This window comes from Epinephelus moara, chromosome 5 (genome assembly GCF_006386435.1).
Source record: "Epinephelus moara isolate mb chromosome 5, YSFRI_EMoa_1.0, whole genome shotgun sequence".
Lineage (NCBI taxonomy): Eukaryota > Metazoa > Chordata > Actinopteri > Perciformes > Serranidae > Epinephelus > Epinephelus moara.
In genome coordinates this window covers 22,253,665-22,279,060 of record NC_065510.1, presented here as the reverse complement: position 1 = coordinate 22,279,060, position 25,396 = coordinate 22,253,665, and the positions used below count along the sequence as shown (strand labels likewise).

The 25,396-nt window shown below is 40.0% G+C and overlaps 4 protein-coding genes across 10 annotated transcripts in view; 1 reads left to right on the top strand and 3 right to left on the bottom strand.

Annotated features, from left to right (window-relative positions):
• arhgap10 (Rho GTPase activating protein 10) overlaps positions 1 to 1,709 on the bottom strand; it is a 60,896-nt gene extending 59,187 nt beyond the window's left edge. For 5 of the 7 annotated variants that reach the window (XM_050045011.1, XM_050045010.1, XM_050045009.1 and 2 more), the window contains exon 1: positions 1,131 to 1,708. In XM_050045011.1, the coding sequence (XP_049900968.1) occupies positions 1,131 to 1,284 (154 nt within the window). In that variant the 5' untranslated portion in view covers positions 1,285 to 1,708. Of the gene's footprint in view, positions 1 to 1,130 lie in introns of all 7 variants that reach the window. The other 2 variants (XM_050045007.1, XM_050045008.1) reach the window with 2 other exon arrangements.
• LOC126390617 (FRAS1-related extracellular matrix protein 2-like) overlaps positions 1 to 25,396 on the bottom strand; it is a 372,466-nt gene that overhangs the window by 68,056 nt on the left and 279,014 nt on the right. The gene's annotated exons all lie outside the window — the stretch shown is intronic.
• On the top strand, positions 4,169 to 17,143 carry prmt9 (protein arginine methyltransferase 9). The gene is made up of 13 exons (XM_050045004.1): positions 4,169 to 4,462; positions 4,944 to 5,143; positions 5,280 to 5,428; positions 5,537 to 5,773; positions 5,962 to 6,129; positions 6,258 to 6,360; positions 6,851 to 6,960; positions 7,089 to 7,281; positions 9,157 to 9,340; positions 11,133 to 11,832; positions 12,035 to 12,188; positions 15,542 to 15,664; positions 16,476 to 17,143. Exons 2-13 carry the CDS (start codon positions 4,946 to 4,948, stop codon positions 16,716 to 16,718), a joined length of 2,562 nt encoding a protein of 853 aa, XP_049900961.1. The 5' UTR covers positions 4,169 to 4,462; positions 4,944 to 4,945; the 3' UTR covers positions 16,719 to 17,143.
• tmem184c (transmembrane protein 184C) lies at positions 17,191 to 24,085 on the bottom strand. Its single transcript, XM_050045012.1, has 10 exons — positions 23,487 to 24,085; positions 21,849 to 21,979; positions 21,730 to 21,766; positions 21,299 to 21,504; positions 20,342 to 20,416; positions 20,164 to 20,257; positions 19,919 to 20,031; positions 19,523 to 19,622; positions 19,177 to 19,348; positions 17,191 to 19,083 (listed from the first exon to the last, which is right to left on the bottom strand). The coding sequence occupies exons 1-10, from the start codon at positions 23,601 to 23,603 to the stop codon at positions 18,785 to 18,787; spliced, it is 1,344 nt and encodes a 447-aa protein (XP_049900969.1). The 5' UTR covers positions 23,604 to 24,085; the 3' UTR covers positions 17,191 to 18,784.

The following is a 25,396-nucleotide window of genomic DNA, read 5'->3' as shown; positions in this document are numbered from 1 at the left end:
ACAGAGGCAACACTGCACGCTCTATGGACGTGACCTTGACAATATTTTGCTGGCCCCTTTAAGTCGATAACTAGGTGTCGTGACAGGCCTGGTTGCTGGAGATTTTAACTCTTCAGTGCAAAACTGTTTCCAAACCATGTATGTGCTGATAAAAATCTGCTGCAAGAGTTTGGCACTGTGAGGTCAGCATGAACTAAGACTGTTATGCAAACTCGCCAGCACCTTGAAGACTTTAGGCTGTCCTAAAAGCAAAATGAAAGACAAACATGGGTGACTAACACGCAGCATTAAAACAAAAGCGATGAAGTGAGTCTGTTTGGAGGTTTTTAGAGTACAAAAACATGTTGTGTGACAGTCCGAAGCAATAACTAATGGTGGCGCAGCAGCTGGAACATGCCTGAAGCCTATCTGTCAACAACACAGCACTGATACCAGAATATTAGCAATGATGCGTCTAAAAAAAAAAAAACAGTGTCAAAACTACATTCACACTAGACTGAAGTGCTTTGACATTGGATAGATGCTTCATAACTGCAACGAATCTTCCAGCAACTGGATGTGATTAACAACATGTTGATTTAATGCAGTCATAAAACACTGCATTGGGAGACTTAGGGATTTTCCAACTACACACAGTGACAGCAGGCCATTTTCTGATGACTGTGTGTTGAAGTTTGGCTGTGAGCACCTTACACACAAGCCCAGCCCACAAGACTAGAGTTCAAACAGATAGCAATCTAATCATTTTAACCCAGTAGAGGTGTGTGGCTGAGGGCAAATACAGCAGGGGGGTTATTAAAAGGAAACCAAGGGCCTATTGGTGCAGGCTTAAATATGAATACATGTCATCAAAACAAAAAATAAAAGAGAAAGCAGGATTAGGGCAGATAAGAGAGGCAACGCCTTCATCTGGTTATCATTACAGCCTCATATCATTTGACCATTTGTGCATTGGTTGGTGCATTAGATGGCTGATTTATGCATTTATAACACAACCAAATGGAAAGCATAGTTATTGGCAACCTGAGGAAGAAGCTGTCCCAACATGAAGACCCCCATACTCTCCCCAGGGCATGTGCATGACTCCTGTGACTGAACACAGCCATTAAACAACTTTAAAATCAACTTACGCTTGGTTGCATTGATGAGGTTCTTCCCATCTTTGTACAGCTCTTTGATAAATCTGTTGGTCTTGTCCAGCTCTGCTTCGTGTGCCTTGATTTTCTCCCTGAAGAGGGGGCTGTCCAGATAGCATTCACTGAATTCCAGCGGGTGTAGTCCCATGTCTGTCAGATTGATAGCTTCGCTTACAACAACGGGGAAACTGCTCAAACTGACGCTTAACTTCGTAGTATAAAAACTAAACCAGCCGTTACAGTCAATTTACCGCTCTTTTCGATGGCAGCTTCAAGTCAAAGCATAGCTACGTGAAGCAGCAGCAGCAGCAGCAGCTAACGGGGGTTAGCATTGTAACTTCTGACACAGGCGCATGGGTGTTGTTCCACAGTTGTCAAATCACGCAAAGAGCAGCTAACAGGTATAACGGTTGGAAGGTGAGAGCAACACGCTAACGGGTGAAGTGTTCATCGGAAGTCGGCTCACGGGAGTTGTCAGAAAGTCATGGTGGCTGTGTCCAGTTTTTCCTTCCCTCATCAAACGTACTCCACCTACCGAAGTGACAGATTGAGAAACTCTGCTGACATCTGTGTGCGTGTAGCAAAACTTATACCAAAGACTATGTAGCCGCTGCGAGATGGTTCAGTGCGATCCACTTCCGGCTTCGCTTCGCTGCAGGATGAGACCTGATCTGGTTATTGTGGTCATTTCCAATTATTTCGGCGGAAAAAATAGAAAAATTATCTAAACAAAAGAATGTACCAACACTCAGTGCACATGTAGGTGTAATTTATGGAGTAGCTATGAAAGAAAGACAAGAAAATCTTATTATGGCCAAATACTTTATGCACAAAGCTAAATCCATGAAAACATCACCCACCTTTAAAGCTTTTTTATAATTTTCTGTAGTAATATAATTTGATGTACTGCAAATCCCTAAAATGTATTAACTTTAAATATGCAAATGTACTACTCAACTGTGTAGAAATGTACAAACAGACCCTAAAAATGATATGGTTTACACTCAAATGAAGACCAAATAACTTTTTTGTATTGTATATAATTTGTATCTTTATTCATTTTCCGTCAAGTATTTTTTCCTTTATTTATTTTGGCTGACGAATCTTTTTTTTCTTTCTTCTTCTATTCAGTTTCATGTTCTCTGATATTATGTTTGGCTGGCCTTATGAGAATTTTTCAATAAAGATTTATTACTTTTGACCAAAATATTCAGAAACTTCATCCTCCTCTACTGACATGTTTTGATTACAAATAACAGGCTCATGTTTTTTTATTTTGTTTTTCCAAATACTCCATTATAAGTTGAAGTCTTACATTTAAAATATCAATGACTGAATATTAAATAGTAGGCTTTAAGGCCATTTGATTGGTAGAAAAAAAATATCTAAAAGTATATAAAAATAGAAGTATTTAATATGCTTATTGCACAGTGAGAGTGTTGTGTTATTATATATTATATGCATTCATCATTATTAGTAATACATTAATATGTAAGCAGGATTTTATTGTTGTAGTGGTAAATGTGCAATTTCTATTGTTCATGGTCTGTTTCATCAAACACAAAACACATCATCATGATATGTTTTGTGTTTGAAATCTTTATTTGTAAAGTAACTATTACAGCTGTAAAATAAATGTAGTGGAATGAAAAGTTTAATATTTCTTTCTGAAATATGGTAAAGCAGAAGTAGGATTAAGTGGCTGAAAATAAAAATAAAAAATCCTCAAAATTAGACCGAGGTACACTAACTGAATAATTGTACTGAGTTAATTTCCATGACTTCTAGTCAGTTGCTAAAGCTAAATTTGACTGAAGAGATTCACTTTTTAGACGTCTAAGTTTCACATGCAGTTGTTAAAGCAAGATTTAAATGACTGCATATCAGAGGTAAGCATGACGCCACATTAAAACAGAGTGTGACATGCTATCTAAAAACTTCACAGTCAGTGTGTATTGAATGGAGCCCAAGTTTTTTTTATTTTTGTCATTCATTGTGATAATACATGAGAGGCAGAAGCTGCGGCTAACAGGATGGTGAGGATAACACTGGAAACACAAGCAAAGACACAGGCCTACATGTTAATTACAGCATATAGCATACATAATAAATTCAGTTAAATCTGCAATATGAAAGAAAAAGTATGAACACGATAAGTAATTACATGATGCATAAAGTGTAAGTACATGAGGCTGCACAAACTGTGTGAAACAAACAATAGGTTGCAGAAGTGTCACAAAATGGGATCCTCATTAGTACAGCTCTGGGGACTGCTAAGTAAAGGCTTACAGCAAGGCAAGGGAAATACAGCAGAAAAGGGGAGGCCCTCTAAAGAATAATCAAACGTGATCTCTCAGCTGCAGTGCAGTATCAAGCCCATATGAATCCTTCAGTACCCATAGTGGCTCTACTCAGGGTCAGCAAACAAGATAAACCATCAAGAACACCAGAAGCCATCTCAGTACCTTTCACAGGGGACTAAAACCTGCTGCATAAATTCTACAAAAGTTCTGTGCTTCAGCCCTCCTCAGGCAAATCATCACAAACAGCAAGTGGAGAAGGCTACCATCAAAAACCTCACAAACATGAATGAAAAACCATAGGCAATAACAATAAGGAGTCATTTTGAATGTGAAAATATAATGAGCACTAAAGGGATTAACTGACAGGAATACCACATACACAACAAAGGTACAAGCACATGAAATCATGTGTATTCATTCATTTTAAGAACGTACTGTAAGGGTTTGTATGGGTGGGAACTATCTTTATTTTTTGTACTCTTTGACTGTGCTTCAAGATTCGTCTGTCATTGGTTCCACCAGAGGCTAATCTGAGGCGGGAACATTTACCGTGGCGTTATTATTAAATAAATACGAATAATATTATTCACCATGTTCTTTATAGTTGATGCGTCTTGCTCATAACCACTTATACGATAAACATTATTCACAATTGCGCATGTGGAACCTTGCATCGTTACATGTTTCTGACCGGCTTCTTTAGCGCGCGGACACATTCCTTGTTAAACGTTAGCAGAAATGTGCATTACGCTCTAATCAACGTCCAGCCGTTGTAACGTTGATTTAAACAGTAACGGTTATTTTTTGACAAGCAGTTAAAGTATCGCAGCGGCTGTCGAGCAGCTTTTAGCATGTAAGCTAACGTTGGGATGCTGTTAGAGGACGGACCGCCTGCAACGATGCTAACGGCCGTAATGTTAACGTTTGTGTATTTGGAAAATGATCACCGTAGCTAAAAGGCAGTGATATTTTCTGTGTGTCTCCATCCCATAATTCTCAACCCGTGATATAAACCAACAGACGGTAAGTCGAGTTAAATTATCAGAAATGCTTTTAAAGTATTTAGCATTTTGTTTAAAGTATTACTGTCAACGTTTATTTTATCAACACTAGATTACTTATTGCTACTTTTTATGATTATTGTTGTTAATATTACTGTACAGAAATATCTGCATGTATGGGTGCCCATTTCCAGGAAAATAAAAATAGATTAATTATATTTTGGCATAACAAAAATATGTATGGGTAATTAAAAAATATAAGACCCTCTGAGTCAACCAGAATTTTGCCTACATAATCATGAGGTCACATGTCATGATTTTGACCAAGAAACAACAAAGCTTGCTTGTTGTTGATTTAGTTTTTTAATTATATCACTCAGTCTACAGCCATACATTACAGCACAGAGTCATATGTGGAACCTGATTGTCTTATTAAAAGTGGCATTAATTTGTAATATCAGACATTATCATTAACTAACAGACTCTCCTTTTTGTCTTAAAAGTGATGCCTAATGCCAGTGCAAAGCCAAAGCATGGCAGGAGGACCCGCAGGCGACGAAGAGAGGACCCTGCCAGGAACGAGCTGGTCTCTAGCTCCCTAGAAAGTGCCCAGCAGTGCCTCTTCAACCAAGATTATGGGACTGCATTTGTGCACTACCTTCTGGTCCTGAATCTTGCACCTATGTTTAAGGACTTTGCGAGGGTAATGACTGTTTACACTATTCTGACAACCCCGTCTGCGTACATGCACTGTCAAATATTGTCCACGCATAACCACAATCATACAGTCTGAAAAGGTGTTTAATTTTGGAGCTGGATTTGTGACATCTTCCTTTTAGGAGTCCTTCAGGTTCACTCTCTTCAAATGGACAGAGGAGCTGGACTCTGTGGGTCGCATTCAGGACCTCTTTGACTGTTACGAACAAGCGCTGGAGCTGTTTCCTGCTGATGAGGTCATCCTGAACAGCATGGGTGAACACCTGTTCAGGTATCATCCTCATCTGCATAAATGCTATTAATATGTAGGGAATTATTTATGCAATTTTTTGCTTTATGCTGTGTTTGACAATATTGTGGCTCTCCCTTTCTTATCCAGGATGGGCTTCAGAGATGAAGCAGCGGGTCATTTCCATAAAGCCTTGAAGCTGAGACCAGACTATCCAGAGGCTAGAGAGAACTTCTACCGTGTGGCCAACTGGCTGGTGGAGCGCTGGCATTTCTTAATGCTTAATGACCACGAGAGGAACCGGAAGTACCAGCAAGCTATTCAGAAGGCTGTGCAGAGCGGCTGCAACACTGTACTTGACATAGGTACTGGCACTGGGATCCTTGGGTGAGATATTTTCCATGCGAACTTGGAAACTCTCTATTTTTTACGTTGCGGAGTGTAGTTTATTTGTAAGTTAGAGCTCGGTCCTTATCAACCACACTTGGTGGTACAGCAGTCGCTACAACTAGAGTAGGATCCGTGTTTTAACGTGTGGGTTTTGTTGGTCTGATTTCCTGTTTCTCTGTGTGAAGTATGTGTGCAAAGAAGGCAGGAGCTGCTGAGGTGTACGCCTGTGAGCTGTCGAAGACGATGTATGAATTGGCCTGTGAGGTACTGACTGCTAATGGGATGGATGGTAGCATAAAGATCGTCCATATGAAGTCTCTGGAGATGGAGGTGCCAAAGGACATCCCACACAGGTGCAAGTTGATACCAAAAGATATTTTACATTGATGCTACAAGCACACAACCTTTATTTCTGTTAATGCTGTTATAAGTACTCGCTAATTTTTCTTCCTGCTTCTCCATTCAATGTTTATTTTCTTAGGGTATCCTTGGTGGTGACAGAGACGGTAGATGCAGGATTATTTGGAGAGGGCATAATAGAGAGTCTCATTCATGCCTGGCACCACCTCCTGCTCCCTCCACAGGTAACTTTAATTATTAAACACAAACACAAAAAACAGAACTTCTGTTCTCCAGTTGCCACGCTGCAATATTAATGTTTCTATGAGTTCATGGTGCCCAAAATCTTTTGCTGTTTTGGCACTGACAACAGGGTTAGAAAATGCCAAAAACAGCTATTGTGAATTTTTCACAATTCAGTGTGTGGGCTAGGAGTCAAAAAAAGCTTTAGCCTCACAGAGAATGAAACTAAAGATGGCTTCAAGGCACTCCTTCTTGTCAACTTTTATTTCGAGGAACATCCAGCATCCTGGGTTTTTTAAACATCCAGCAAAGTTCAGATCTCACTGACAAACAGGCAACTTCCACGATACCCAAGTTTACAGAACGAGTTGTGACATTTCACTCTTTTCGACACACACAGTAACCAGCTTACACGTAAATGTATCCAGTTAACTTTCACGTTATGTCGGTGCCATTAAAGGGGTGTTAATGTGCAGTTTTCTTGTCCTAAAGAGAGGTGAGAATGAGTTCCAGGAGCAGTCTGCAACAGGACGGGTCATCCCCGCCGGAGCCACTGTGTTTGGTATGGCTGTTGAGTCCCTGGAGATCCGCAGGCATCACAGGTAAGCCCTGGAGTCCACCTGGCTTCTTTTAGTAGGCTGTGTGTCAGATATAATGTGTATCAGGACAACAGAGCAGCAGCACAAGTGTGTGGACCTGTCCTAAGAGCGCTGTTTGTTTTTCCATACAGGCTTTGTGTATCAGAGGTGGGCAGTCTGTCCTTAGCTGCAGCCGGGGAGCTCCGTAGCCCAGTGAGCTGCAGCCCCGAGCCGGACGACTCCATGGAGCCATACACCACAGAGAGACTGAGCAGACTGCCAGGGGGATATAAATCTCTCACAGAGCCATTCATGGCCCTCAACATAGATTTCAACAACGTGCAGGTGAGCAGAAATAGGAAAGACAACAAGTGCTGTCAAACTATGATAACTAAATTTTTTCAGCTACTATTTATTTAATATGTTTTGACTTAACTTCACTTTTGTCTTTGTGTGTGATACTCAGCCAAGTGAGAAATCCTAATATTCAATGTGTACTTGTCGCCGTGAGTCAAGCTGAATAATGTACCTCTGAGAAAAATGATTAATTTAGCTGACCATATTTCTATTGGTCCCATTACATGAACATATTGGCTGCCTCACAGGCTAAAATATTGCTCATCGGTGGCCACTTATTATTTAGCTACGGGCCTGCAGGGATTTTTGCCTGATTCATTAGCTCCCAGTGAGCACCTGGCAGATTGGAGGCACCGTGTTTATCTCCCGAACAGCACCTGTAGGATGATTAGTTGATATTTATCCACACATGTGCAGTAGGAACTATCAGACAAACTTACCGTGGCAATCAGTGAGGCAAACTCTTTTAGCAGAGAAGGGAGTGTGATTCACTTAGTTATGTCTTCAGTCTTCAGTTTGTGTCTCAATCCCAAGAATATGATCATAAGCAGGGGTGGAAAAATAATAAAATTCTTCCACATTTGGAGGGTTTCTGTTTGTGTTGCTTTTCCCATTCAAGGGGTTGAGATATCATCTAGCACAGGAAATCCTATTGGCGTTACCATTTTAAATCCTCAGCCTTCAGAGGGGTTTTCCGTAAGAATATAAACAGACCTTGAGTATTATTTACTTACTGTGATTTTTAAACTCTTTAAATATCCCCAGCTTACTCACAAAATGCCACAAAAGAGAGGTACATTTGCGACACTGGCTGTGGTGAGCTCTTTGAGACGAAGATGTGTGTTCTTGGTGCTTGGCAGCAGCCAGGCAATGCCAGATTTCATATCATATTGATGTTACTGGTGTGGATGAAAATACAGCAGGTAGCCCGTCAGGTGTAGAATTAGACTTGTGAATTATGAAAGCTACTGTTATTTATACACAATGTAAAATGCATATCTTTACATAACTCTTCTCAGCGTCTGACTTAAAGCTACAGTAGATAACTTTTATAAAAAATAACTTTTTGCCATACTTGCTGAAACAGTTTCAGCAAGTATGACTATAATAGTCAGACAGTAGTACATGACACAGTTAATCTGTGTGAAGAAATCAGGCTCCTCTGGATCCTGGTAGTGCTCCTAACAGCTCTTACATGAATCCACAGCACCTAAATGAAAACAACCAATCAGAGCCAAGGAGTCTCTAACACAGCTGGGCATGCCCTCACTCAGCTAAGCTCAATATCTGCAGTGCATGGCTTCTGGAGGAGTTTTTCAAACACAATGGCTGAGAAACAACTACCAGCAACAAAACGGCAAAGACGAGTACACAGAAGAAGACCGATGGCCTTCATCTGTTTGCTTGTTTTTGCCTTGTACGCTGTTGTTGGCAGTGCAGAGCGTGCATGAGCAGTGACTGACACTGTGTCAGAGACTTCTTCTAGCTCAGATTGGGGTTTTTTTTGTTCAGGCACGGTGGATTCTTGCAAACACCATTAGAGGCACTAGGTGGAGTGACCTGATTTTTAACAGAATATCCAGCAAATATGACAAATAGTTATTTTTATAAAAGACACCTACTGTAGTTTAAACAACCAAGTTGAGCATGAAAAGGCACAGGACAGTAACATCCAAACTGTCTATCAAATGCTCAGAGGACAATAATGTTCACAACTTCTTTTTCAACATGAAACCTTCTAAGATCTGATCGCATTTTTAGATCCTTATAGCACTTTTTGTACACTTCCCTCTACAGCCAAACTTCATTATACTTGTTATTGTAGCTGACATCCATGTAACAACCCTCTCTGGCACCCTGTAGGAGCTGGAGGGGCTGAGCTCCAGGGAGGTTCAGCAGATCCGCCTGCCTGTCACTCAGGAGGGGGAGCTGGACGCTCTGGCTGTGTGGTTCCAGCTCCACCTGGATGAGGAGAGCAGTCTGTCTACTGGACCCCAGGAGGACACATGCTGGGAGCAGGCCATCTACCCTGTCCACAGCACCAAGGGTATGTCACACTGATTTCTGTGTGTTAAGTTATTAAGCATTAATCTTCTGGTTCAGCATGTCCAATGAATTGTCCTTTAGTTGTCGCTAGTTCATTTTATTTATTTTATTTTCTGCTTATATTATCTACTCTGATTTTTCATGCATTTCCATGTTACATCAGATGAGGGCAATGTGTTGCAGAATACATACAGTATTTAACATTTCCAACTGTGGTAAATAATGTCAGGGATATCTGTAGAAAACATGTATGGTAGTATCGGGGGTTACCCATCTTTCAGCCAAGAAGCTATTGGAATATATAGGAAAGTAAACCCACGTCCTCCTCAGTAACCTACCCATCTACCTAGTCGTGCACTCAACTCATCAACCAGCACTACACCTTTGATTTCAGCTTATAACCATAACTACTATTTACATCAGCCCTCAGTTAATTTCAGGCCCAAGTTTATGACTTTTTTTAGTTGATCTACATGTGAGAATAGTAAAAATAATTTACTGTGACGATAGAGTGATAATACATAAAGATTTAGCTCCTTGAAAGTTTTAAAAATTAGACATCACCTAATCACCTAATTATCATCACTGAAGTCCACAATATGCCAGTGTAAAAATCACATCTTAGAACATACAGTACACTGTGAAGACCCATTAATGGAAACACTACTGTAACAAATAAATATAACTAAAAATGTTATGGTCTTAGCTTGAAATACAGCTATTACACCAAAAATAAAATTGCTGTTTGTCAAACATCATACTTTTCGGGTGCCAAATATCACTAAGAGCACTGCATATTCTTTACACTCCTGTCATCCTGAGCCACTGTGAAGTTAACAGCCCCTGACACGAGGTGACATGTTCCAGTTGGCATTGCAGTACATCATCTCTCAGACAGGGCTCAACAGCATCTCACCGCGCTGCTAATTGGCGACGGCAGCGTCAAGGGAGCCGCCACCTTTCCCGGTGATCACCAACATCCGTTTCCCGGCCGCCGTGACGTGTGCGCCATGATCGCCTGTGACACTCTTTAGTGTTCATGAAATTCTTATAGGCAATAAATATGCATTTTTCCCAAACGCCTCTGACGAGCCGCGCGCTGACATGAAGACACGGAACAGATGTTATTCCTGTAGGAATCCTTTCGGCGCCTCTCCCCCTCTCTCCGTGCACCCGGTCCCCTGAATCTCATTTCTCTGTTGGGCTCGCTCTCCCTTTTTCCCTCTCTGCAGCTCCTTCTTTTTCTTCAGTGTGTCTCCTTTAAAATGGTTTCAATTGTGAAGTCAGTTTTATTTATAAAACCCCCAAATCACATATTTGCCTCAAAGGGCTTTACAAGCTGTACAGCATATGACACTCTGTATCCGTAGACCCCTGTCAGCTTAGCATTTTGACATAAAATTATAATTTTATCATTTTGTATCTGCATTTTTTTTATAATTTCAGGTGTTTCATAAGTTCTCTTTTTCTTTAATACTTAATTTTGAGAAATATGAAGATGTTTTTCTACAATAACCTTTTCTAAATGTTGTTAAACACATGAAGCTGTTAAACTTTGAACCTAAACCTTAATAAAAGAGTCTAACTTTAATTTAAATCGGGAACTATTTGATTTAAAAATAAGTAAACAGCATTACAAATCTGACCGGACATTCATTGCCATTTTCAGTACTTGACAGTGCTTAGTTTTCTTTGCTACAGTACATTGAGTTGGTACTAAAACTTAACTGAGATTCGCACAGCTCCGGTATAATCAGGTCAAGTGAGTGTTTTCTTCTTCTGATTCTTTTCAGGTTTTGTCCTGAAACCTCAAGACGAGCTGCTTGTCGAAGTCTCCTGCAGAGATTCCTTCCTGAGGCTCTGCAGTGTCGCTGTGCTGAGAGACGGGCATGAAATCCGTCTAGACAAGCGTCCAGATTTGCAGGACTCTGGAACCCCCGTTTCAAATCTAAACCCAGAGGCAGAACTGTGCAGCGCGCTAGCATGTCTTCAGACTGACCAGAATCAAACTAAAGACTTCTGCATGCTGGAGTGTTCGGAAATGGCGCTCCTGAACAATCAGGATTACCATCAGAGTTTCTGCAGCGCTCTGGCCAAACTCATGTCTCAACTGAAGGTGAAATGCCAAAACAAAGAGCGAGGATCAGGTGTTCAGTCTGACCTCACTGACTCTGCAGACTGTAGTGACCTGCTCTATGTCCTGGATGTGTCAGAGGGCTTCTCCCTGCTTTCCCTCATCGCGGCCAGCCAAGGTCATGTAAAAGCATACAGCTCAGTGGAAAAGAACAAGCAACAGGAAGTCCTGAAGAGACTGGCTCGCTCCAATAATGTCCCAGAGCAGCGTCTAGAGTTCTGGCTCAACCACATGGAGGATGAGCAGGGGATGCTGAAGAGGCCGTCCAGGGAGAAGCTGTGGAGCGCCATCATGCTGGACTGTGTGGAGACTTGTGGTCTCATTAGACAGAAGCTGATGGAGAAAGCTTCACTGGCCAGGTAAAACTTAACACATATTTCCAAAGAATAAAAGGAGGCACAAATGAAATAGAGATAATAAATATTCAAGGATAAAAAAGGCCTGAGTGGGGAATGCAGAAAGGTTGTATCATGTCTGTTTATTTTGCCCTGTGTGTTTTGAATATCATTTTAGTGCTTTTATATATTATAGAGTAAAATGCATGTCTGTGACCCATATTAGGTGTCTGCTGGAGGACGGAGGACGTATTTTCCCAGCAAAGATTGTGGTGCACGGCATGCTGGTGGAGTCGGAAACATTGCTGCTGGAAAGTGCTGTCCAGGGTCAGGAGCCAACACTGGGATTCAACATTGCTCCTTTCATCAACCAGTTCACTGTAAGTATCCCTATATGAGCTACCAGGTTTATTTATTCATTTATACCTTACTCTAAAGCCCTGTTTCCACCAAGCAGTCAGGTACGGTTCAGTTCAGTCCAGTTACGTACGCGTTTCCACTGTGAAAAGTTGTGGATGGTACCAATGTAACCGTTCCTTACTGTCCCCAATTTGGTCTCACTCCTTCCTGTTCTATTTTGTTCTGAAAATGTTGCCGTGCAACCCCATTCTGTGGACGATGAATGAGGTGAAAACCTCCATCTGTGTCACTGGTGATGAGGAAATAAAGTGAGTGCTGAACGGAGCAGTGAGTGACAACAACCCCGCCCACATTTAAGAGTACTGTTTGTGGTGGCAACGCTAAACGTACCTAGAGTCTAGGTACCATGTTTGAAGGGTTACTTTTGATTTCAAAGGTACCATACTGAAAGTGTTCAGTGGAGACAAGGCTTAAGGGGCCAAGTCATTTTTCCTGAGACCAGCATATTTGTTAAATTCTCTGCAATGGGAGCATCCAGTATTTACACTACACTACAAACGCCAGCAACATGACAAAGGACTCAGCGTCTGTTCTGCAGTAAGCACTGCCCACTTGGCGTTTTTTTCTGAGCACCAAGAGTTAAAAAATGTTTAACTTTGGGTAAAACTCTGCGCTCGTCACTGTCAGGTTTCACCCAGCTCTCCAATCACAATATAGGAGGGGCGGGACAAATACCATAAAGACCAACTGTCAAATTCAGATAGTGCTAAACAACAACAACAACAACAACAACAATGGAGGAGAAATATGTTAATGTACTCTTTCTATATATATACCTATTTATGTGTCTCCTCTCATGAGCCCACATGTACCAGCAGGCCGGGCCTCTCTCCTCACATGCTTTAGCCTCCCCTCATCCAGAGCAAGTAACTCTACCTTGTGCCAGCATTTTACTTCTGCAGATATTCCGTATCATAGCAACCAGACGCAACCAATTCGCCTCAGCTTAAAAAACGCTGCACCTCCGAAGTGCTCTCATGTGCCTCCATTTGGGCATTTCCTGAGGTGCACCTGGTGTTTTCAGCTGGTAGAAAATGCCTTGGTGGACACAGGGCTTCAGATACCACTGACAACTGTATGTTTCTTTACTTACTTTTTTTTTTATCTTGGCCTAACAAAAAATGTAGGCTACCTTTTTTTTTTTTTTTTTTTTTTTAATTCTCTTTTTTATTTAGTTATTGTAGTGTCTAGTCAGACAACTTCATCATACTCAGAGGGCTTATAGCCCTATCTTTCCAGGCCTTCTGTAGGACACAGTTACAACAGAAAGTAACATGGAAGTGTGTTACAGTGTGTAATGCAGAAGCCAAAATGGACAAATAAAGTAAATGTAAATATGGGTATGAACATAGAAAAACTAACACAAAAAAGAAACTGAACTCGTCTGTATACTATTAAGTCTTGAGATGTTTTTTTGACTTGAGTTCAAAACGTAAGCCTCTATGAAAACTTTCAGTATCACAGTGTCCACATACTCTTGTTTACTTACCTTCATTAACTGGCCAATATGGTGCCCAACTTGAGGAAACCTATAGAAATGACTGTTATTCACCCATGCTGCATTTTTAGATTTTGAAAACTGTAGGCTACCATTACTGAGGCAATCAGTAAAAGCTGCCAGATCACATCTTGTGCTTGCTTCTCTTTATTTTCATGGAGAAAGTTCCATCTTGAGCAACAAAAGGAAAGATGATTTTGCACGTGTGCAGATTATGAAATGCAATGTCATACCTATTTGTCAAGCATGACTTTTAAATTCAAACATTTTAGAAGTTATTGCTGCACAGGGACAAACATCGTTAAAAATATGCATGCAAACTCCTGCAGTTTGGTCAGCTTTGCCAGGAATATCTAGGCTGATGATGTGTTGATACTGAACGGTATTTTTAAGTTAACTAATTAAGGAAAACACACTGAAGCACACGAGAACCATATTGTGGAGCTGAGAGCTTCTTCAGTTTTCGTAACAGAAGTTTCAAAATCTTCCTTTTGTACATCTCAGGCCACTCATATTTTGTATTCTCTCTCATGTTCCTGATGCAACAGTCAATATGGCCAGTTTTCACATGCAGTACGTTGTGTTTGTGAGCTTGCGTCATTCACATTTAAAGTTTGACCATTAGGTGCAAATGTGTTGGTTTTGTTGAATATGATTGGCATATAGTGCAATACTATAAAGGCACAACAAAGATAGGCCGTGCACCCAGTTGTTTTGTCTCCCACCATGTTTGAGTTGTCTTTTGTTGAACAAGGTATTTCACTTGGAATACTAAGGTCCAGGACCATGTTTTCTGTTGTGCACTCCTCTTTGATGTGTGCTTTCCAGCTGTGTTAAAGAAGCTCCAAAATCCCTTTGAATTCTTTTTCTTTATTTGGTCTGGAAATTATCTTTTTCTTCCAGCATCGTGTTTGTGCTCTAATTTCGCAGGCCCCACGCGGGACGGTCGTTTGTTTTAACAGATGTTGTCTTTGAAGCCCTCGGTGGAGGGCACTTTTCTAGCACAACTGTCACACAAGACACAACACACAGCTTGGCCCAGGACATTCCTACCTGAATCCATCAGTATACATTACATCAAGCACATCAAACAGCGGGCTCCGAGGTCTACACAACTGTGACAGGGAGGAGGAAAGATTCTTTTGTTCTGCAGTAAAGAAAACTGTGACACTTTCTGCGCTGCCACTTTGGTTTCTCCCTCAGCTTTTACGTGTGCTGCCTTGAAGCCGCGGCCTGTTTGTCAAGTTTTGAAGAGTTTGAGGTGGAAGATTAGTTTCTGAGCATTAATCAGTGATTGAGTGATTATCCACTGACACTATGAATTAAAACCTAATGTGGATAAATAATGGTGTGGGAGAAGGAGTGCCAAAAACTTTGAGTCAGCGTCTGCATGATTTTTAATACACTGTAATGAAGCTTTTGTAAAAATCTGTATCAAATATAAACGAACATGATGTGTAGTTCCTCTGTCTGGCAAAAAAAAAATCAAGTTACATAAATCAAGGCTCACTAGTACAAGCAACATATAATACACTTTGGTCTTCTTTGAAAATCATGTAGCCACAATAATCATCTTTTTACTTTGTGTACTTAAATAAATGTGCCTTGATTTTTGTGGCGGAAATCCAGTCCTCATCTTGCGGACAGTGGTTGCCAAGCTGTGCAACAGAAGCACCTGTTTTGTGTTACATCGCTGACATATCCGAGCAGCTCTTCCTCTCCGGTCTTTTATTGGTCTTCACGTCATATAGTTCCTTATTGATAACATCACCAGACAGTCCTGCCAACACTGTGTTTATCTTTTATGTCCTTCAGGTGCCGGTCCATGTGTTTTTGGACTTTTCCACACTGGTGTGCCGACATCTCAGTGAGTCTTTGGAGCTCTTTGTTCTTGACCTAATGGACTCCACCGCAAACTACACTAACAGAGAAGTAAAGGTGAGCCTCATGAGCGCTGCTGACATGATTGGCATTTATATAAAGTCGATAAAAAAGTGACACCTCATTTTAACGTTGCTCAAACTTGAATTCATGCTTTGACTCTGCCAATATAGAAAATCCCCCAAAAACTCCCTGAGCTACCTTCTGGTACACAGTCATGCTGCACCAAAAACTTCGAAATGAGTCATACCTACTGTGCACATCTCCCTTAGACAAACTTAAAACTTTACTTTCCCTCTGAACTTTTTATTTTTGGTCTCAGCACAAACCCACTTTTTGAATTTCATACATAATATAATAATAAAAATGGAAAAACTGAAAGTAACTTAACAGTCAGGGTTGAACTAAAAAGAATTATCATCTTGCATATTAGTAGCTGACTGTTCTTATATACTATTAAAGGCACATAATGTCAGTTACAGTTTGTAAACGTGCCCGCCAGTGAAAGCAAAAGTAAAAGTCAACCCTTGATTCACTCGTTTGGCATTTTGCCTCGCTATATTTGCATTTTTTCCGCACTTTGTCTCTTGGATGCCTACTGCTTTCGGTTTGGCCCCTTGTCGCCACATGTTTTTTTTATAGCCCCAGCCTCACCAGAGTGCTGAGGGGGCACACACCCATTAACATCCTGAACACAGAGAAAAATAATAAAATAAGAAAACACAGGCAAAGTCTCTGCAGATAAATACACCACCATACACTTGTACTGAGTCATAAGTAATGAGAGAGGGAATTTTTTTTTTTTTTAGAAAAATCCTGCATAGTATATCTTTCATTATCATGTTAAACCATAATCTCTGTTTCCCAGGTTCAGGCTACGTCAACAGGCAGAATAACTGCAGTTCCCTTCTGGTACCACATCTACCTGGATGAGGAGATCAGTGTCAGCACCCTCAACAGGAACTCTCACTGGAAGCAGGCTGCTGTTGTGCTGCAGCAGCCCCTGGAGGTACAAGCCGGAGACTGGGTCCGCCTCGCTGTGAAGCTTCACAAGAGCACCATCTCCATGTCGGCTCATATAGATAACACACCTGGGCCGATGGAGCAATGATCTCTGTCACTGTAGTTTTCCCTAGTAATTTCATTTCTGTATATTTTAAGCCTCAATTGAATAGAGGCTTTTGACACATCAGGAAATGCATGAAATATTATGCATTCCTTTTCTTGTATCGTTTACAGATTTGCCTTTTTCAGTATAATTTTTCATAAATGTTACACCTGTCTTCAGAGTTTTCCCAGACACATTTAGTAGAAGCCTGCACCAGCCATACCTTTGTAAGTATCAGTGGAAAGCTGAGTCATCGCAGTCACCTTCAAGTTATATTTTTATCTGTAAAATGTGCTATAAGATCACAGGACATATATAATTTATACTTATAAATATATTTGTAAGTATATTATATAAATATTGTAGTCTTTTGGTCATGGGCGCTGTTGTTTGTCAGTATCAATTAAAAAAAAAACTTCCACCAACAAATGTGACATTTTCTTAATAAATGCAAGAACAAAAGAAATCAGAAAATGTAGTTAATCTGATTTATTGAAGAGACTGTCAGAGATGGAATTAAATTAAAACGTGGTACCATTTACATCAGCTTTGATGTAATCCTGTCAGTTTTAATTAAAAAAAAATAAAATAATGTAAGGCAATGCAACATTCTTTAGCTGGACATGATGCAGATTACACTGCTGATTCATTTGTATTTTTTCCCGACACAAACTGATATCTCACACTGTACATTAAACATGTCAATACCCCTGCACAAATCCATGTAAGTCACAATGACGAAAGAGCTTGGAAAATCTGCGGGTAAAAAGTAAATGGCTTCGGTGCAACAGCTGCAAAGTAACTTTATCTAAACAAAGGCTAAAACAATTGGAAACATCTCATCAAATAAAACTGATCCTGGAATATAAAAGCTAAATTGATGTAGTGGATACATGAGTTCAACAGCACATGAAACAAGGCATCTGAAAAGACTAGTGAACAAATCTCTATTAAACATGATAGAGTGAGCTGTATGCTGTAAAGCATCGATGGGAATTCACTAGAATGTGCTGATTGTAGCTGACTGAATTGTGTATGTTGTTTTAATACTTAATACTACTTGTTATAACCCTTAGGAAATACATTACATTAAAGGTCCAGTTGTTATGATTTAAAGGCATCTAGCTGTCAGGTTGCAGAACAGAAACGTCTGTGGAGGAGGTAATGAAAACACAATTCTTATTTTCAGGTACTTATGAAAACATAAATTATGAGTATCAAATACCATTTCTGCCAAGAGATGCCACTAAATCCTACAAACTGGACCTTTAATATTAATTCTGTAGTGATGTCACACTGTCAGTTCGGACACATCCCTCAGCATGTGCCATGTTCATTTGTTTTTCTTAACTGTGCATCCCATTAAAGTTGTTGCTTCGGCTCTTTTCACACATCTTACACAGGCTAGGAACAAACAAAACGTGATTCTGGACATCTAATGTGCTTTACTATCATAAAGTTTGATTTACAATTGCTTCAGTCGACGTCCTCTGAAATCACTACGAACTAAGATAAAGAGTAAAGAAAACATTTGTATTTTAAAAGTTGCATATTTCCCTTAACCATCTGTCACATGTGAGATCATGATATGACTGAGATGACACCAAAAAAAGTGCGTAATAACTTCCAATCTGGAGAGGATACACATGGAAGCTTCGCTCAAACTTTAGGAGGCGTTATTTGGCGTCTTATCTCAAGAAACACGACTAGTGTGCTCTTTGGGATGCACGTTAAAATTGACCAAAAGACTTTCACAATTACAGTGACTTAATACCCATTTTGGCCGAGCCTACTGAGCCATGTAACTCCCAAGTATGACAATATCTGCGAGTCATTTAGTACCATAACTTCACTGAACATTCTTGGAGCTGTCACCGGCAGAGAGGTCCATCTGGTTTTGCATTTGTTGGTAGATTTCTACTATCACTTGTTTGATGTGCCCTTTGAAACAGTTTATTTAATGTTTCATCAGTCCAGTAATGTCTGAAGAAATATGGCAAGGCTGTAATTGGGTCCTGCCCAACCATGTCTGGTAGTCTGTGGGTGACGTCGTCGGCCGTAACGATAGGCTAGGTGATCACGATGAGATCTCCTTCTGTTGGTTCTTTGGTTTGGTTGGTCCTGTCCTCTTCAACACTAGCCTCATATCCTTCATCCCACGGGGCTGAGCTCAGCCCAGCGGGGGCTGACAGAGAGTGCGGTGTGAGGGTTCTGCCCAGGCCCTCGTATTGACCTTTGGGTGACACGGGGTTTTGCACCGCCTCTGAAATGGCATCTTGGGAGGCTGAAGAGAGCAGGCCCGATCGCTCACCGTCATTCTGTGCCTCACCAAAGTAGGACTTCCTTGGCCGACCCATTACTGTTCTCCCTGTGAATGAGAACATAAAGTCTTGACCGGCTTCTCCATGTTGGAGAATATACCAGAGATACAAATACACAACTGTGCAAGTACTCCACCTACCAACATTGCGGACTTGCTCAGAAATGTCTGCTCTGACATCAGAGATGTCCCACATCGCCATGAAAGAGTCAAAGCAAGAACCCTCCTCAGCCTCCTGGATGTAAGGCTTGTAGGTGAAGCTGAAGTGATGGGCGATGGCTGCCAGAAACATTTCCACACAGATGATGAAATCCTGAGGAAACAGGACAGTTTGGTGTGTTTGGTTGTGTTTCAAGCTGATAAAAAATAAAGTTATATCAGGTACCATATGGTTTTATATATGAAATCAACTGTCGCTAAGATCAAACTCAACTCATCTACTTATTCTCATCTCAATTATGTCTTAATTAAATACACTTTCACTTACCTGTAACCCAGTAGCTACAGCCTCCACACTTTGCCAGTCCCATGTACGTGTCTCTGAGATAACGCCCACTTTCACCAGCAAAGCAATAAACACAGCTTGCCTAGAAGAGTTCAGAAAACAACCATTCTCAGTAGCTACCACATGCCACCATCTATGTAGATCAGGAGACTGCAGGTATACTTCAACATATACAGTATTTACAAGCAAGGTAAAAACAAAAAAGAAATCAAAGTTCAAGATTTCGGTCATCTGTCAATAAAACGCTGTCAATCCTAATATCTTAATGTGCGATGGAACTTTGATTTCCTGTTGGTTTACTGTGGTTTATCCTGCATCAGCTGGCACCCTGGAGAACAGCCATGAACAGCCACTAAGTTTGAAAACACTGAGAATTACCAGAAGGAGACGAACACCACCATTTTGACGCATAGGAATTTGCCCACTGGTTTGATTGGACTCAGTTCCTCTCTCAGAGCCCTGTAGAACAGCACCAGGCAGTACATGGCAAACTAGATCAAGGCAAAGAGAAATCTAGTTCAAGATAGGATGTAACATTTTTTTACATCTATGTTACCTGTATTGTACAGTCATTAATTGAGGCAAATTACATATAGACTCATAAAAAACAGCAGCAGTATTACCAGCTGTGACATATTGTTGAAGATCACCAGGTACGTCCATGCATTTTTCGAACTAAAGTTGCCTTCATCATACACGCCACACAGCTGACAGATCCTACAAAGAGATAGAAACATGCATCAACACAAATAGTGACCGAAAAGCTGTGACAAGTGCAGACGACGAGCAGAGGTTACTTACAAGGCAATCACTGTTGTGACGGGTCTCACAACGGTGTACTGCAACACTCCTAGTTTGCATCTCAACAGCAAAACCCTGCAAAGAAAATGTATGGCAAATAAATTGAATTAGAATTAAATTAGCTGAACAACATCTAGTTTGGTCATGTCAGTAAAAGCTACTGAATCTAAAATCAAACCCAATCATGGACAAAAATGTGGTGAGTGGGTCCTTAAAACAAGTGTAATGACAACATTTTAACATTGGACTATGCCTCATTTTCCTCAACAACAATGGCAAATATCATCATGCACAATACAACAATCCTGTCAAGGGTCACATTTTTAAGGCAGTATCGTAAAATTCAAAGTTAATAAATGGGACTGATGCTGCTGACCTTCAGGCAAATGTTAATTAATGTGTTCCCCTTCAGTTTTGGAGAACAAACTGGCTCTCATGGAAAAAAAAGACACAGGCTTGTACATCAATTACAGATGTTGCCTGACTGAGTCTAATTTGAAGCTGGTGACTGTCATTAATTTGTGTACTAAAAATACTTCAATGGTTTTAAACAAACTGCGAATTCAAAAAACAAACTCGTCATCTTTTATTTTTAGGTCACTTTTGTTGCGTTTCTTAAAAACTATAAACAGCTCTTTAAAATCAAATATCAGAGGGATAATGTTGTGATACATCATTTACGCAAGAAAACTGAGACCACTGATAAATCCTTAGTATTAGTAGAATTTCAGTTGGACCTCTAATTGTGAGCAACTGAAAGCAACTGAAGTAAGAAAATATGATTACAGTCAATAAAGCTGACATGTTTGGGTCAACGTATGGTGAGCAGTGATTCATTTTACACCCAATCTTTGACCAGTGTTGGATGCATCGCGCTTACTGTATGGCCCAACATGGACTATATGCATCATTAGTGTCCTCATTATAAAAAATCATCTAAATTCATAGGAAACGTACTCTCCCATTGGCCAGGGCGGACAGCAGCAAAGAGGGGGGAGGTGTTTCTGCTGCTCCTGAGCCTCCAGCATCGACACCAGGCTGGGGTACTGATTCTCCAGGTAGTTTAGCAAGAAGGTCATGAAGTTGTAGATGACATAGGCCTCGTAGCACTCTCTGCATGTGTCCACATAAATTGCTATACGAGGGTATTTCAATGCAATCCACTGCAACAGGAAAAAGAAAGTGATTACATGGAAAGTGAGGATACAGGCAGTCTCTCAATGGTACGGCTTACGGTAATGTCTCCAGTGAATGGTGATATGGCAGCAAAGATCTGGTTTTGCCTGTATTTAAATGTCCGTAATTCTGTATGTACATATATATGGATTCAATGCATAATATACAGTAGGTGTTGCACAATGGCTTTGATTATATAATACACAACTCACACTATCCAAGCTGTAGATTGGGACCATCCATAATATCCTAAAAAAAAATAAAAACAAATACAATTAACAAGCAGTTTGAGACTATTGTTCAAGGCTGACATGATTGTTGACATCTTTACCTGATGATAGGTTTCTGCAGCTCTGGCTGAGTGTAGTGAACCAGATGCTGGAGGATACCCCATAATGATATGGGTATGGTCATGAAGACAAATATCCCAGCGATGAACCATGCTTTATTATGAGTGCCAACCTGTCATTACATGGAAGAAAACAGTCAACACAGTTAACATTTATCCTCGTTGTGCATTTAAGTCTGGCAAGCAAGAATTCTGGTGACCCAGAATGTAACATCTCTACATTTAAAGTCAGGGTTGGAAGCTGTTTAGAAGTTTGCATTCTTTACTCAAATAATATAGCAATACAACTTTGTACAAATAAAATAAAAAAGGAGGGATGCACGAAATTGGATATCAATACATCCACTTTTTTTCCCCACGTAATTATATTGATTATCAAGTCTCGTCTGTAGCGGAATTAACATCATATTATGAGTGCATACTCTTATCATGATGTCCCACCAGCCACTGGAGCCATGAAATACAATACTTTTCGATGATGCAATATGTATGTAATATTAATGCATGCACCTGCAACCACTGATTTAAATCTCATATCCCATTTTACTCACTCCACTTCAGTCCGCTACTCGGCATTGTCTATGTAGCTGCCTATGTTTTGTTGTTTTGCCTCTGTTGATTGTTTCTGTTTTTATTCTGTATTTTAATGTGTTTTTGTTGCATAACAGGAACTAGCTGAAAAACAATTTTTAACTGAGTCAGGCCGGTTTTAACTGTAACACATGATGTTACTTTTAATTCCTTTCCTGAATAAAAAAATAATGTGAAGTATGAATTCATCCGTTGTGCAAAGTAAGAAAATGCACGTTGACTGATTCTGTTAGTTCGATTTAAAGCCAATATCGGCCGATACTGATGACGTGCTGATGTTATCCTGCAGCCCTGTAAAAAAGGAATTTAGGAAAAATGTCATAAAAGCACCCTACTCCATGTTTTAGGTATGATCTTGTACGAATATGATCACTGATATCTGAATAGTAATTTCCAGTTGATCAGCTATATTTCTGTCTAACATTCAGACCTGACAGCCTTGTTTTCTTAAAATAAAATCAATTAAAAAAAAATCTGTGGGAGCATTTCAAACTCTTTATAATTGTAATCAACATGTTCAAAGATGGTTTTAGAAATGATGGCAGGCTGCTGGACTGGAATTGTGAAGAAAGGCTCTTCATTATAGCGAAAAATATTAAGTTGAAAACAGAAATATTCTAAGTGCAGGAGCAGATTTTCTCATTTATGGAAGTATGACTCAAGTAACAAACTCATATGATTTGATAATAAGGAAATGTTCTGCAGTGAGTAATTCATGACACCTAAAAAAAAGTGAATCACATGCTTTGTATGACTATAAATGTAATAAGTACCTACTGCAGTAGTATGAATGCAGTAGAGTAAGAAGCTGAATACATAATTCTGAAATGTAGAGAAGTATTAATATGTATTGACATTAAATTACTATGACTTAAATCAAGTAAAATGCAAGTACTTTAAAAAAAATTATTGATGCACTTGAGTACCATGTGTTTTAAGTTGCATTTCACCACTGTGTTAAACCAACAGAACTCCTAGAATCACCATCAGACATCATGTTAATCAGATTCATCGATTATTCGAACTGACCTCTGACTTCTGCAGCTCCCAGATACACAGGGGCAGGACGACTAACAGCAACAATATGTACAGCACAACCACCAGCGGCCTAATCCATCTTCTCCAGTTCCCACAGGAGCAAGGCATCTTGACATGAAGACGCTGTAGGGCCTTTAACACCGCCGCAGGTACAGTGACAACACTATTTAACCAACGCTCGACACATTAAGCGTTAGCTTCGCATTGCTACACTTTCACCGGCTCACTGCGACCCGAGACAACCCGTCACTTATGTCCAGGCTCGTTGGGCTCTGTCGCTAGTGTTAAGTTTCATTCATGAGGACAAAGCTTCTGGATAATTAACAGCTCATATGACTCGGTTCTACCAAGCTAGGTTGCTAACGTTAGCTTAGGAGCTTTTCACCATGTAAACAAACAAAGAAGATGAACCAGGCTGAACCGCTGAAAGTGTCTCAGTGTCGACCGAGATAAAGCTGAGCTCCTCAGTTATATGTCCAACGACTCGTTAGATGAATGTACACTTTACATTGCTTTTACTGGGTTAACGCTGGTAAAAGTTTCCGAAAAAGTAATTGTTGTTGAGGGTGTACTTCCTGCTGTTCGCTTTACATGTAGTCCCGCCTACAGTCTTGAATCTGATTGGCTGATTTTCTCAGTTTAACCAATCAATGAAGACTAACTGCTTCCCAGTCTAACGTCAGCTATAGTTAGTTTGGTTGCTCTGCATTCTCATTGATCACATGATCTGTGCTTTGGCCAGCAGATGGCAATGTGAATTAACAATTACCAGGATACCAGACTTTAAATTTGTTGTGGTAGAGTTAGACTGGTTACCATGTTCACTGTTTTATAGATCACATTTAGGCATCCTAGACCTTGTAGAAAAGGGTTTTTGTGGCCTGTTAATGCATTTGGTAGGTTACAGGTGATTCAATTTGCAAATAAAGTAACCTACTTTGCCCCCATCTCTATAAAAATGACAAACCTATCAAGGAATATGTGCCTCCTAAACTATTCATTATGTCTGACACCTAAATTAGCCTTTGTAACCCACCCAATAAAATACAAGATATCAGACAAATGCATCTTGATAATTCTGCTTCTTTCCTTCTTCTATATTGAGTTTGTTTGCACAGATGGACTCTTTCAAATTCCAAGACTAAGATAAGCAGTTCTGGACTGAGATAGTGCACAGACTGTACTTGAATGTCAGCAGGCCATTCAGTATCTGTACATTTAACTTTTCCCAGTTGAAACATACAATGAAAATAATATGTTAACAGCTTCCTATGGCAGTGCATGTGTGATTTGTTGAAGTGCAATACAACCAATTATACAATAAATATGAAGTCAATAAAACTGCATCCATATAGTGCCTCTCCACAGCAGACATTTTGACTTGTTATGGGTGGAAAACACAGGTGATACCAATAACAACGATGGATTCATTCTGTTTAAATGTCCCGGTAAGCCAAAACATTGAGTCAACATGCACAATACCTTTCATTTTCAGCTTTCATTTTGTTATTTACACAGTATCTGTGCTTTTCTTACTGAGAAATGTCAAAATGCTGTCAGTGAGAATGGCCTATAATAGCTGAACAGCATGGTTTGCACCATATCTGAAATCAAGAAGAGCCATATCAGTCCATGATAAAATAATCCTAATTTGTTACATTCATTTTCATCATTAAAAAAGATAAATTTGAACGAAGCACAGCATCTATATTTTATGCAGGATATTTAGATGTTTTTCAAACTGTCCCTGTTTTTAAAGTTAAATATGTTAAATATAATAAACAGTTATGACAAAAAATGTAATAATGTTTTATGTTAAATGAAAAAAAAATGTTAGTTTTCCAGCTTTTGGAGCAAAAATAATCATTATCCATTGTTCGCTCCCTTCAGAAAAGCATCTG

Excerpts from the sequence above, each read along its gene's own strand:
- prmt9 (XM_050045004.1), top strand. The coding sequence starts at position 4,946 with ATGCCTAATGCCAGTGCAAAGCCAAAGCATGGCAGGAGGACCCGCAGG. Across the intron at positions 5,774-5,961 it reads ACTGGCACTGGGATCCTTGG|TATGTGTGCAAAGAAGGCAG; the intron begins GTGAGATATTTT and ends CTCTGTGTGAAG. Across the intron at positions 6,361-6,850 it reads ACCTCCTGCTCCCTCCACAG|AGAGGTGAGAATGAGTTCCA; the intron begins GTAACTTTAATT and ends CTTGTCCTAAAG.
- tmem184c (XM_050045012.1), bottom strand. The coding sequence starts at position 23,603 with ATGCCTTGCTCCTGTGGGAACTGGAGAAGATGGATTAGGCCGCTGGTG. Across the intron at positions 21,505-21,729 it reads CAATCTACAGCTTGGATAGT|TGGATTGCATTGAAATACCC; the intron begins GTGAGTTGTGTA and ends TTCCTGTTGCAG. Across the intron at positions 20,032-20,163 it reads TCAACAATATGTCACAGCTG|TTTGCCATGTACTGCCTGGT; the intron begins GTAATACTGCTG and ends GCCTTGATCTAG.